Source organism: Epinephelus lanceolatus, chromosome 9 (genome assembly GCF_041903045.1).
Source record: "Epinephelus lanceolatus isolate andai-2023 chromosome 9, ASM4190304v1, whole genome shotgun sequence".
NCBI classification, from domain to species: Eukaryota; Metazoa; Chordata; class Actinopteri; order Perciformes; family Serranidae; genus Epinephelus; species Epinephelus lanceolatus.
In genome coordinates, this window is record NC_135742.1 from 37,646,534 (window position 1) to 37,661,048 (window position 14,515).

At 39.6% G+C, this 14,515-nt stretch overlaps 1 protein-coding gene across 15 annotated transcripts in view; it reads right to left on the reverse strand.

The window, feature by feature from the left end:
- citb (citron rho-interacting serine/threonine kinase b) overlaps positions 1-14,515 on the reverse strand; it is a 56,358-nt gene that overhangs the window by 39,409 nt on the left and 2,434 nt on the right. For 12 of the 15 annotated variants that reach the window (XM_078170949.1, XM_078170942.1, XM_078170953.1 and 9 more), the window contains exons 2-5: positions 12,148-12,248; positions 8,380-8,523; positions 7,951-8,070; positions 134-304 (exon numbers count right to left, since the gene is read on the reverse strand). In XM_078170949.1, the coding sequence (XP_078027075.1) occupies positions 134-304; positions 7,951-8,070; positions 8,380-8,523; positions 12,148-12,156 (444 nt within the window). In that variant the 5' untranslated portion in view covers positions 12,157-12,248. Of the gene's footprint in view, positions 1-133; positions 305-7,950; positions 8,071-8,379; positions 8,524-12,130; positions 12,249-14,515 lie in introns of all 15 variants that reach the window. The other 3 variants (XM_078170946.1, XM_078170944.1, XM_078170940.1) reach the window with 1 other exon arrangement.

The following is a 14,515-nucleotide window of genomic DNA, read 5'->3' on the forward strand; positions in this document are numbered from 1 at the left end:
TTTGATCCTTTCCAGTAATGACCATGGCAAGATGACAGTCAAGTAGAAACTTTATAATGACTACAAGTTAAACTGATTTACACTATGAAAAAACACAGTAACTTTCAGGCTCATTAAGAGCTACAGTAAAGACCTTCTGAATCCTATGTTGGTAGTCAGCAGCCTTCCTCTTCAGTTCCTCACTGGTCTGCCGAGACTCTTTCAGCTCAGACTCATACAGGTCGCTACGGCGACGGGCAGCAGACAGGTCCTCCTCCAGTTGTCTTATGGAAACTCTCATTTCCTCCAGCTGGGCATGATATTCCTGCACAAAAAAACACAGAATCCCCCAGATAGAAGATGTAAGAGAGGAGCAGAGGAGCAAAAGTCCTACATGCGCAAAAGGAGAAAAAACACTTAAGAGTTCCAATATGTTATTTTCATGGCCTAGGAAAGATCATGTAATATTTATGCACATGAGTTACTCTCTCAAAGCCGAAAGCCACAGAAGTAAGTCTCAAACTTGTCATGTCATAGGGTCTAAACTGTGGAGCTGCTCCATAGACTATGAATGAGAGCCTGACTTTGTAGACCCACAAAATGTTTGTTTCATTTTTTATACCCAAATGAGCTCTATTATCTATTGTAGTGTTGTCATTTGTGAAACATAAAGTATACCCATACACCCAGAACATTCCCCTGGATGCTCTCAGTGTCATCTATGACATCTTTCACCATTCACTGTGGATAGAGCAGCTCCAGACTTTATAAATGATGCAATGGCTTCTAACAAGAACATTTTCTTCAAACAGGTTGCAGGGGTGCAGTCCAAATGTATTAGTAAACATGAACAACTCTCTCCTCAATCCAAAATCTAGAGTGCTAAAACTCAAATTTGTGATATCATCGAGTAAATAATCTGGAGCTGCTCCATAGACAATGATTCACCCACAGAATGTTTGTTTTTTTGATACCCAAATGAGCTTTACTGTGTTGTAATATTCTCATGTGTGAAACAGCAAATGTACCCATATACTCAGAACACCTGCATGCTCTCACTGCCATTGTCAACATCTTTCCCAATTCATTGTCTATGGAGCAAGACCAGACTTAATGACATCACTAATCTGAGTTTTAGCACTCTAGATTTTGATTTTGGGAGAGAGTTGTTTGTGTTGACTAATATTTTTGGACTGCCAAAAAATACCTGGAAAAGGACACAGTCTTTTTGAGTTCTGGCTACTTGTAAGCACAATTGTAGACCACTTGTTATTCAGTTAACATGAAAATATTTGTTTTGCAGCCATTGAAAGTGCCCTTCTACAACTGCAAGTGGAAATGAGCTCTCCATTAGCCCCTGAACCTGTTTGAAGAAAATGTTGTTGTTAGAAGCCATTGCATCATTTATAAGAACAAACTCATTCATAAGAGCTGCCGGTACAGAAGCACATTCAAACCTAACAGGAAGAAAATGGTTCAATGGGGGTAATTAAAAGGCTTACATAAAAACCATTATTTGTCAGATATGTTGGTAGTCATGGGAGTGCAGAGACACTTCAGTAAGGGTAGCAAGTATAACCACGCTTGTGATATGAAAAGGCAATGAACGGAGAAAAGAATGTGAAGACGAAAATGTGATCAGCCAGAGTCACTTACTGCACATGTCTGTTTAAAAGTAATTAGTCACAGCCAAACAGATCTAATTTCAACCTCCACATCAGTGTGCAGGGCACATCAGCCTGTCTGTCAGGCTAATAAAAAGTAGCATCCTTCAGCATCCGGGGAGACTGATGCTCAGCCGACGCAGATTAGAACAAGTGAAGCAGACAACATCAGACATGGTGAAAAATAGTGCTAACAGTTTGGCTGAAGTGGAGCGGCAGGTTACATTGATGACCATTAATACTTTAGTGAAGAGACTATCTGCCAAACCAGTTAGCCCATGTTGGCCTTCCATATATAAGAACTGACCTGTGTGTGTTTTAGGTAAGAAAAAACAGCAGTGAGATGGCTGCCTGTGCACAATATAAAAGTACCTGTGTGCCTACCCCTCACTGATCATTTTGGCTTGACTAGAGAATAGGTTAGCAGCTTCCATCAATAAGAACTGAATGGATCTCCTGGGTGCCACTTTTCATCTGGTCATAACTTCCCAAGTCAATAAAAGCTAGAAATGTTTTTCAAATTTCAGTAAATCCTTTGCAAAACAATGACTCAGTATAAGGAAATTAAAGACAGGGGGATTCAACTTTCAATATGATGTTTAACAACTAAGGGCTTGTGGAGCGCTGAATCACAGTTTTCTTTTATTAAAGTGAACCTATTGTACGATACACATCCTGTCCTTATGTTAGAATTTAGCCATTTTGTATCATTGACTGGTATTTAAAACACTTCCAAGAAACCAGAAAAGACATTCGAAACTCTATAAAAATGAATATATTTTAGCGTATAATGGGCAATAACTTTAAACTCTACCACTTTATATTGTAGATTTACAGATTTAGTACCTCCTAGAGACTGAAAAAGACCTTCAAATCAGTAATCACCTGTCTATTCGTTATCTTGGGGCTGCTTACAATTTTTATTGACAGTATCATCAGCCCTAAAAACACAGAACGCTCATGACAACAAATCATAAACATGATTAACTCCCAGTGAGGGTGTTTGGCTGGGCAGGTTTAAAGCTGGTAAACTGACACACTGCACTGCTAAGGTTATTCCATGAAGATATAACTTCGTTTACTCTTTCCCTCCAGCTAAATATAATTGCCCTTAAATAAAACATTTGCTGTCTAGTAATTTTCCTCTCTATAAACTGTAAAATCCATGTTGCCAAATAGATGAAGCAAAAGACATGGTAAGCTAGAGGTAGCAAATATGAGACCAACTACATTCACATATTATGAGATGCACTATGCTCCCTTGTCCCTGACTGCAACATAGGAGACACTGCATATGAGATTATCACTACTTATGCACATGGAAATTAAATTCGAACCATACCAGAGAGCTTTTATTTTTTAGTCCATTTACTGAAGATTCTGAGCACTTAAATTTCTGCTGGCTTTTTTTAAACCCTGCTGTTGTTTTTCTGACTCATGCCAGCCTTACACCAAACAACTTTCAAGCAATTTCACTATTGCAGAAAAATTTCCAATGTTGGATTTAAAACAAGAGAGTTTTACCTCAGTTGGTGTCAGCTGTCTTAAATCAGTCTTTTTCTTGTCGTGACATTCTGACAAAATTACACATGTTTAATATGTTTTAGTCTTGGCTCATTTAAATATTTAAGTTCAATAACACGAACATTGTAAACGACCAATAGGTGTGCTCACTCCAGCACCACACAGGAAGCAGAAAACGTTTGTGTGCAAATAGCATTTATCTTTACAGTTTAAACTGATGCAGAATTGGCATGAAAAGTGTCAACATATGGCGCCTTTTATCTTGTGTTTCTAGAGTTATTTGTTTTTGCAGACACGTAAAGAATCTTTAATGTGTCATAATTTCTAAAGGGAGTTTGGTGTAATATTTTCTACCAGGAGCAGGATAGGAAATAATCTCGAAAGGAATCTAGTTGTATTCTTGCAAACAGAGGCCCTGCAAGAACCCCAATCTCATAGTGTGTAACTAAAGAAGTCTTTTCAAAGTCTTCTACTGTTTGGCAGGCATTAGTATGTACGGCAATTTTAGACCACACTTATACTTATAATACTGAGACTACACAGACTACAAAAGTATGCAGTGTATACTTATGACTCTTTTACAGGGCTCTTGTTTAAAAACGAGTCAGGCAGAAAAATGAAAACTCGCTTTTTCTCTGAAATCAAGGACATATTGATTCAAACATTACTGTGACTTTGATGTTGGGAATCTGCTGTTATTGTTGTCAACTGTAGACATGTCAAAAGAAGCTTCACCGGCATACCAACACTAACTAAGGTAATGCTCCAGGAATAGTACCAATGCCATAATAAAGGGAAAAAACATGCAGGATTGAAAGCAGATATGGCTGTAAATAATACATGATCAGTTCTGCAAATGTTCTAGAGGAACAAACATATTTGGTTTTGGTCAGAAACACTGATTGCAAATATTAAAAGATCCCTTCACACCTACATAGTGATGGAGTCATGGAGTCCACCATTTCACACTGCCATGTTTCCACAGTAGCCCAGAGTGGATGAACCAAACATTGGCTCTAGATAGGGCCTTTTTGCACGAGGGCCATCATAGGTTCTTGTACACGCTCAAAAGGAGAGAGGTGAGCAGAGAGGTATTCACTTAATTGCAGTGAGCAACCTCTAGATGCTACTAAATCCTACACAATGGTCCTTTAAGTCTGCTTTTGTTAATGAATTGAACTTTTTATTTTATTTTAAAAGCCCTTTTTTGCCTTTATTTGACAGGACAGCTGAAGACAGACCTGAAAGCAAAGGGCTCCTGAAACTGAACCCAGACCACTGTCTTTAGTGCATTAGGGGAATGTTCTAGGTGAGCTACTGGGTTCCCCCTCTTACTAACAGAATTTATAAAAATGCAGACCTGTCCTCTCACTTAGATCCAGTGTGCTTGATTATGCATGCATACATAAACAATACACGCATACAATGATGCCCCATCAAGTGTCACACCCTGTAGCCTTTTTTTGTGTTCACACTGGAGCAGTGTCGTTTTCCATAGTTTTTGGTGAAACTGTTTCTTTGCATGTGTTCAGGTCGTAACGGTTTTGGCACAGAATGCTTTTCTTTGAAAATGAATCTATCCCCAATCTCTACTGTTTGTTGATCCAACACTGCAAGGTTTCTGCATGAAAATGATAAACACTGCAGTCATATGACAGAGCGTGGGAGACAGATGCTTTTCAAGATGAAATGCTGGATTTAGCTGGCGTTAATACCCTGCTGTGAGGCACCAATGGGAACACAGAGCCAGATAATATGCCTGAGCAGCAAACTAACTATGAAGATACAGACTATAATCATTTTGCTCTACTCATAATTTATCCATAGAAGGGTTGCTTTGCTTGTTATTTTTAACTCCCACTACTTATACACATCCAGTTACAATGTGTTCGGATAAACCACAGTCTCACAGCTGTTGAACAACACAAACCTTTACCCACACCTCCTGATTATCCTGGTGGAGGAGTCTTATCAATATTCCGCTGATAGAATTTAGTTTTAACTTGTGCCTGAAGACAGACTCGTGGCAAACAAATTTTGACCTTTATTTGGAGAACAGCTGGACAGGTAACATAGACTGGTTGGGAAAACCAAAAGCCACTTTGGTAACCCAATCTGACAATCATGGCCACTTAATGCAGTAATTGGCCAGGTGTGTGTAGGTGACAAAGTAGACAGGATTTGACCTTCTCTGTCAAGCTTCCTTTTTAAATTTTTCTGCACTTTTCATGTGCACAACCTCAAGCCTTGATGAGAGATTGTCTAAAAGTGCTCCCCTAACCATTTGTACCATTCACTTTATCAACACAGGAAAGACATGCAGCCACAGGAGAGAAAAATCAGGGAGGCAGTTTTTATCCCACCTCCAACCCTTAAAGCTATAGTTGGTAACTTCTATTAAAAAAAACATATTTACTAAAACTGTCACTTCTTTCACACAGCACAAAGTTAGACAAATAATCTGTCATTTCCTCTGCCTACTCTATAACATTGTCGTGTTTCTAATGGCCTTGCTGCATGTGAATGAAAACAACCATTCAGAGTCGAGGAGTCTTGAAAGCAGCTGTCAATCATGTCAATCACTGCGTGTGAACTGCGCTGATCAAATTTGAATTAAGATTCTATACCCGTATTGCCTATTTCTCACCTCAAATATTTTCGGAAACATATTTTAGTGTACTGTTTAGCTGTAAAATGAGAAATGAGAGGTAGTGGGATATAGTGACAGTTTCAGCAAATGTGACACAAAGTTCTTTTCATAAGTTACCAATGTAGCTTTAAAGGACAGGTTTTCAATTTTTCAAGTCTTAAAACAATAGTCAGGTGCCCATATGAACATAGAAATGTGTCTAATGTGCCTCCACTGTAAGTGATAAGAGACAGAATTCACAGTTCTTGTTTTGTGTGAAATTGTATTCAATAAAAGTGAATTCAAAAGTTTATATGGAGTTAATATGAAGCTTCACCAGTCTAGCATTCACAATCTTTCACTAACCTTAACCAAAGTGCTTTTTTGTTGCCTAAACATAACGACAGACAGAATTTGGATGTGAACCCAGAATTATAGTGTCACAGTCCTGAACTTTGTATGTCCACCATATCCACCTCCCTGCTAGACCAGTGCTGTACAGAAATGTAATGTTTAGGAGACATTGTCTCTGAACATAATCCAAGCAGAGCTGCTGTTGTTACCACAATGTAATTATGAATGCAATTTAGTAATATACAATCATTTTCTAGGAGACACAGTTGCAGAGATGCCTGGACAACTTCAACTGGTTTCTCTTGCCGAGGAGCAGCAGATCAATTCCAAGGTCCTTTTTAATTTCATGAACCCTTGTTATATAATACTGTGTTGTATAAATGCATTTTTGAACTGCAACCAAATTAGGATTAATTGATGCTGGTAATTTGTGTGTTCTACCAAGCAAAGGTATGTGTATGCACTTCCTCACCTTGTTAAGATAAGAGATAATAAAAGAAAGCTCTATTTAGGACAGAATGCGTCCATCTAACACACATCACTCATTTTTGGGTGGCATATCAAGTGATGTTCTGTTTCTCAAACAGTATGAGCTAAGGCCCGAGCACCTCATCACGACAGCCTGCCCACTGCATCAGTGCTCTCTTCACTCGTAGGTATATGGCTCTCATCACCATAGCAACCGTTGCACAATGTATTCTGCGCTTGGTAACCAGCACTAGTGTAGGCTGAGAAAAACAGGTTGCTTTTCTATTACCTGTTTTTTTTTAAAAAAAAAAATGGTGCATAATGCCAGGGAAATGATTTTTCATGCTCTCTATCTGTTGTTCTAAACTGTCAATCTTGTAACAGCTTCATTCTCACAGTTGGCAACACTTGGTCATGTGGTGCTGACACACATGCTGAAATATATGCACACACATGCAGACACTCATACATGCCACACGCTCATCACATTTGATTTCAGTAATCAAGGGCTGTATGTACAGTAAAGCTCCCGTCTCTGTTTCCATTAATAGTATTCCTGATTCCAGAGATTCACAAGCAGATACTTGATACAGACTTGACATTTTATACAGAGGATGACCTAATGTATAACTAACTTAGTCTGAAAAATGTGGTGCATTGCTTTTTCTTGCAAATATTTATATATTAAGTTATTTCTTTCCCTTAAAATCCTAAAATATTGAAAATCTTCTACACTGTAGATGACCTGCATCATTATGTCATAAAAAGGTTCAAGTATTAAAAAAGTGACAATAATAACACACCTATTTACATTAATAGGGTACTGCAATATAAGGCATTTCTGAACATGCTGTCAGTTTTTAATATTATATTGACAGCACTCCCACGGAGAGTGTTGAGGATCCAACATCATCTAATTTCTGTAATTAACACTCACACCCTACACACTCAGCCTTGTTGTGTTGACCTGCTCCATGTGACTGCTATTATCAAATACTCCTAAACTGCTTCTTTTCTAAAACATCCTTCTGATATTTCTGCTCTAAACATCACATACAGCACAGTACACCCATCAATGCAAATATCCATCTAAGTGAATAAATACTGAGTCAAAACAAGAAAAATTCTGCTATCAAAGAGAGGTCATTTCATCTTCTTCCTGTCCAAAACAAAGTGTCTCTCCTAGAAGTGTCTCACAGCCAGTCTTAACTATGATGTTAGATCAGTGGTCTGCCTTACTGTGCCTTGATTCAGTTATGACCCCACAACATTTGGAGTAAAAAGCATGTATTTAAACCCATTAGCCTGTTGAAACCCAAAATGACGTCCTACCTGCTCTTTGATCTCTTGAAGCTTGTTGCTCTGCTCCCTGATGTCATGGAGGAGCTGCAGAGCTTTGTCATCCTCCTGTGACACCTCCATACGGGCCTGTTCCAGACTGCGCTTTAGACTCTGAAACCAGAACAAACATATATGTTCAGTCAGTTGCTGGATACACCCAGCTAAAACTAAATACAATCCAACACAACAGCTCTGCAGTGGTTATAATCTGACGTTTTTGTTGGAAATCTTTTAAACTGATGATTCTACTTTATGAGGCTGTGCTGTTGAATTGGATTGTTTTATGCTGACAGGTGTTTCTGATATTTTGTTGACCAAAATTATAGCATATCAATAAATCTCCTGCAGTTTTAACAAAACCCATTAGCAGACGATTTCTAATAAATATGTGTTCTTTGCAGTAGCTACATGGCTACTCACACTACATTCTGTGATGTAGGTTGCCAGGTCCTGTTCCAGGATGGTCCTCTGAGTCTCTGAAGCCTTCAACTCTATATCCTTCTGCTGGAGCACTGACTCAAGGTCAGACATCTTCCTCTGGACGAGTGAGATCTCCTGCTCAACCTGGAAACAAGAACATAGCATGGACCTAACTTTTATCTAACAATTAAGTATAATTTAATGAGTCTCTGGACCCATGGATGCGAGTACATATATCTATAGTTTTATCTATCTATCTATCTATCTATCTATCTATATATATATAGATATATATATATATATATATATATATATATATATGTGTGTGTATTTATATTTATTTTTTTGTGTCGTCCTTAACACAGTGTAGCTGAGTTAAGGACATCTTTTCTTTTTGTCTAAAATACTAACAAAAATATTAGCAACAATGCACTAGTGTTTGTGTGTCTGCGTCTGCAAGTGCACCCATATCATTGGTGAGACATGTCAATGGTAGCGATTAATGATACAATTAGATGTGCCGTTACAGCATTACAGGGCCTGAGGAGCACTGGAAACCAGGAAAACAGCAGGGCTGGCACCACAGCCACAGATACACAGTCACAGCACTTAGTGTACGGCAGCACTAACACACAGTCAGCATGCAGACACACGCTCTCAACAACACAGTGCTATAACATGAGGCTGGAGTCAGTAAAAGCAATGGGTCAACATTGTGCTGGAATCCAGCCTTACTGCAAACAATCACAAGATAATTTCAAAATGATTTTCCATTTACAACAAAACTAAAGATACTTTGCAGGATTTTTCTAAAAAGCAATGCATAGACTCATACAGAAGTAATCTCGTTTAACCTTCACTTATGACTTACTAGAAATGCATGGTGGTGTATTTTTCTGCTGAGACTTTTCTTCTAATTTTCTATGTCCAAGACGTTTATGGGCGTGTATCACCACAGCAATCAGGTATGGTCAGTTATTATAAAAAGGCAGCAATCAGGTGCCAGACTGTAAGCAGCAGGCATCAAAGAGACACAGCGCCATAAAAACACAAATACAGTGAGGGTAAATGCCAGACGAGAGTGAATCTGCTTTTACTTTCAGTTTCACTTCACAGGATTGTCAGTTACAAACAGTAACTGACAATCCTGCATAGTATACCTTTAAGAGACAGATGTTGCTGATAAAAACATAGGTTAATGATGGGTTGTATGTGGGGAAGATAACGGTTAATTAACGATTGATTAATCAGTCATTAAGAATTTGATCGAACATGTGAAACTTAGTTGATGAAGTCAAGATCTGATTCTGAAATATAAACAGTGTGGTCTCCTGTTACATTGTAACCATTCTCGGAACCCATCGGCTGTATTATACAGCCTCTGGGGGCAGACCATAGACATATGGGCAGACCCCCGCTTTTTGGGCATTCCGGTTTGATTTGGGCGGAGGAGGCGAATTTCCGTTTCCGACTTCCATTTATATATAAGTAAATATGCTGAACCAGTTTGCAGTGACGCCAATTATGTTCCGCCTCGTTAGTTCACCGCACGGACCGTTTAATCTGGCAACAACTGCAGCCGGCTCAAACGTGATTGGCCAATATCACGCGGACTACAAACAGCCTACAACTGGAAACCAGGGCTCTTCCGCTCTTCTTCCGGAGGCAAGATCTCCGGGGTTTGCCTACAGACTCTACATTCACTGAATGTAGAGTCTGTATATAGAGCCTACACTGTAACTAGCATGTCTCAGTGACAATGACTATTTTATAACAAGGCAGCCAACTTGGGGTCCGTCACGGCTACGACTTTGGAAAATGAAGTGGACAAAGCGAAGCATTCGGTTATATTCAATGTATTTCATATATCTAGGGCTCTACATTGTTATATGTTTTATAGACGATGCAGTGCTGTCAGAGAATTAGAGTTCTCAATCTCATCCTTAGCCTGATGGGTCATACAAGGCTCAGGCTAAACATGTGCACTGATAGACCAGGTCAGGTAGGGCTCGAGCTGCAGATTTTTTTTTTTTTTTTTAATAAATAAATAAAAAATATAAAAAGTGAACACTATGTGGCTTGCCTGGGTTGGGCTTGGGCTCACTATTTCATGTGATGATCTTGGTTGGGCTGTGTTCGGGCTTCAGCTCATGTAACAGAGTTAGTATACAGTATGTATGATCCCACTTGCCATGGCTCACACTGCTTTATTTTACTTTCTCTGAAACTCATTTATTTTATGGTCAGTGAACACAACACCCCTGCAGACTAGGGTCATGTACCCCGGAAGATAGCAACACTTTGGCTGCACTGTCTCCCTGGCAGGTGCACATGTTATCAGCTCCGTAATTATTTTCTATTAATTATCTTAACTTTATATCTAAGGGGTTGTGTATGTTACCTTTTGTAAGACTGGAGCTCCCGATCGGTTGAGCACGTCCTTCCGTAAAAGTTGACAGTGTTTTTAATTATTTGTGTGTAACGTGGTTAGCATAACTCGGGGTTTAGCTAACTTGCACTCCTTTTTTATTTGATATTCCCAGTGTGAGAGCACGTGTATGAATGAGGCCAAGACTGACTGAAAATATTTCCTCTGCCAGGTACGCTTTTTGTGTATTTTATGTTTATTGTAAAAACTAAGAACACTTTGGCTGCGCTGTCTCCCTGTGTGAGAGCACGTGTATGAATGAGGCCAAGACTGACTGTGAAAATATTTCCTCTGCCAGATGCAGAAATAAACGGCGGGTGCCAACAGTGCTTCATGACTGATGTTTCTCGTGATTATACACAACGCAAGAGAGAGTACACAACCGCTACACTCACATGGGTCCGACTGGTTCGGTTTTATCTGTAATTTTTTCGGCCCGTTGAGTACTCTATGGAAAATATGCAATACGATGCTGTGAGCTTTGATTGAAGGAAACATTTTTTTTTAGTAGTATTAAGTATTAATTGATTAATTGATTGTTAATGTTACTAATAAATAATAAAGGAAACTGCTTGCAATTTGCAACCCTAGTTATATGACAGGCCTGAAGTAAGGAACTACATCTCCACTATTTAGTGTATTCTCTAACCCAGCAGATGCTCGTAGATTTTTGCAATTTTTTTGGGTGACATTATGATATTGGGCACTTCACACTTCACATCAAGAGGTTAAGTTTCGAATTATACTGACTTCATTACCCTGAAGTCTTACAACACTTCACGTCAGGACAGTTTGCGCTTGTTGTATCTAAATTTATGCTTTCTGGTGGGATGGAGGTGGTGAAGTGGTTCAGCTATTGTTGTCAAGTCCATATTTAACATCACTGCAAGCTGCTGGGTGGAATATGCTGAACCACATTCTGAATCCTATGTTTAGTATTTTGTTACAATAACAAGGCAAAATAAATAAAGTCAGTACTTAATGTTTGAATCCCACTAACCAGCCAGTGCAGCAAATCCACAAAAGATTATCTTTACCACAGAGGACAGACACATCTTTCTGGAAAATCAAATCAAAATAGTTGATGGAGGTCACTAAACAAAACAGACATTAAGATAACATTGATAAAGATTAATAAGCCTGTACAACTATAACAGATTTCATGCCACAAAGAAGGCTTCATTTCTTGCAAAGAGTCAGAGAGTGACGTGGAATACTAAAATACATGAACACACACACACACACACTCCAGCTCAGCTACAGCGCCGGGACAAACTGACAAACAGATGGCTGATTTAGCTCATTCTGGAAACAAACTCTTACCATGTGAAGAGTAATACCTGTGACATGTGTCCGGCAATTCAGGCTGTTTTGTGTTTTTAATGATGCTTTTCCAAAGGAGGCAGTCTTAACTAGAAACTTGTGGGATGTAGTCACTAATCTGTAGGAGGGGAGAGCGTGAAGAGAGAATGGGGAGATAGAGAGCAGGAAGAGACACATGATGGCAAACAGTCTTTATGCACAACCTCTCATGAAAACTGAAGGGCTGATTCACTGATCTTATGTAAAACACTTAACCTTTTATAATCATACTGTAAAGATCAGACAGAATTCTGTCTGTCGATTGGAATAATTTACCTTCTATATGTGTACTGATGCTAGTTAAAGTCACAGCATGCTTTAGAATCTCTGTATCGAAATGTTAACCCACTAAACAAGTAAACAAGGGATACCAAGACCCCAGATCACAGTTGTGTGTATTGCAATCAAAACTAGATACATCCATGTTCATTTCTAATAGCTAATCAAGCAAATGCACCCTTATTAAATACATTTCAAAACCAAATTGTAATATCGATTCTAATACCAAGAAGAGCAATTAGCAATCAAGCACTTAAGACTCCATGTACACAGTAACATGACTACACAGATGAATAGCAGATAAAGTATGTTGTTCACAGGAGATCCATACTGCGCTGACCAAATATGCGCTCATATCCTAGCTTAACAGAGACTATAAATAGCCTGCCTGTATTCACACAACAGCTTCTTTTACCACCGCTGGATATATTTGGCAGCTTTTGTGATCAAGAGGCAGGCAGAAGAATGAGCGACACAGGGAGAATGTCTATTAAAAGCAAAGGCTCACCTCCCACTCCTCCCTACAGTAACATGCTCAACTCAAGCTCAGCTAACATTAGGATTCAACTGGATTGCTATATGGTTTTACTGCTGCATGACTGCAAATTGCCATATCTGTTTCCCTTTTTTGTCTATTGTGTTTACTGTCTGTGACTGGCAGGACATAACCATCACTGCCCAGGAGATCACATGTTAGCAGCTGTGTCAAAAAAACAAAACAAAAAAAGCTGAGCAGACATTGCACGTGAACAACGGATATTATGAGTCTCCAGAGATGACTCTGGTGCTCGCTAATATTTGCCCAGAAATGTCATTGATGTAATCATTATGCTTCAAGGGTCATTTGAGGGCTGAGTTGCTCAGTAACACAGCAGGCCACACAGAATGGGCCTAGGCTGCATCACAATACTGCCTGGTATTCCAGTTTCAGCAGCATGACATGATGCATGAGCAGGTGGCTTGTCATGACTGATGATGGCATGAGCAAAGTGTTAGCTGAGGTAAGCTTTCTCAGGCGACCTGCTGCTCTTCAGCTTGTGTGCACATTACATCAGTGGCTGTCAGGTTTAGATGACATGTCAAAATGTCCTGTTTGTATTTGTTGCTCTGAAACCAGGTAGCAAGGTAGTTAGAGAAGCCATTTCAATCCTGCAGGTGTGATCCCCAAAGATTTTCACTCATGAGAGTGTTTTGTCACATGGTGGCTTTTAGAGCTCGCACCCACTAATGAATCTCATACATCTGTATCTTCTCCTGAGACACCAACATCACTGCATGATTTGTGTTGTTAGTGTATACTTCTCAACAATGTGGAGAACTTCCACAACAACCAGCCAGTGGTAGAGCTGGTGCTTACATGGTGCCATCCTAGCATGAGGCACCAGATGGGACTCAGATCTGGCTGTCTTCCTCCCAGACTCAAGTGCTAGCTGACTGCCCATAATGAGCTGAGCTAACAGACTGTGCAGCTGGGCCCCTCCTCTGCAATAATTAGCTCCCTGAAAGCAATTACTAATAACTATACTTTAAAAAGCTCATTACAACTACAGGAAAGACAGTCTGACCACTGAGCTGGCCTATCTGTGTTTGCCGAACATTCCCTTATTCTTATCACTGAAACAAAACGTATATGTTCCAGAAACTCCAGAAAGCAGTCCTACATTTGGTAGGTAAGCAATACAATGACAGTGCCTGCAATCAGAAATATTACACAAATGCTGTTTGCTTATGAGAGCTCATCAACAACAGAACGTTCAGAGGAACAGTGGCTTCCAACTCAATCCAGAAGCCCTTTTTTTCGTGGGTTGAATAATGTGTGCTGGTCTGTGAGTCAGAGTTGTTGAAGAGGAGGAGAGTGGAGAGAGGTTGCATCCCAGTCATGATGTTGCTCTAGATTCAGTCTGCAGGGTGACCAGGGGCCAGTGCTACTGTATGGGCTGTAGGCAGCGGTGAATCACAGACCTGCTGCAACACTGTAGTGGCATAGATTCTTCTCCAAAAACAAGCTCATGATCCTTCTCCCATCTACTCCCCTCTAGTTTGATCTTTCAGCCCATCTCCTCCACA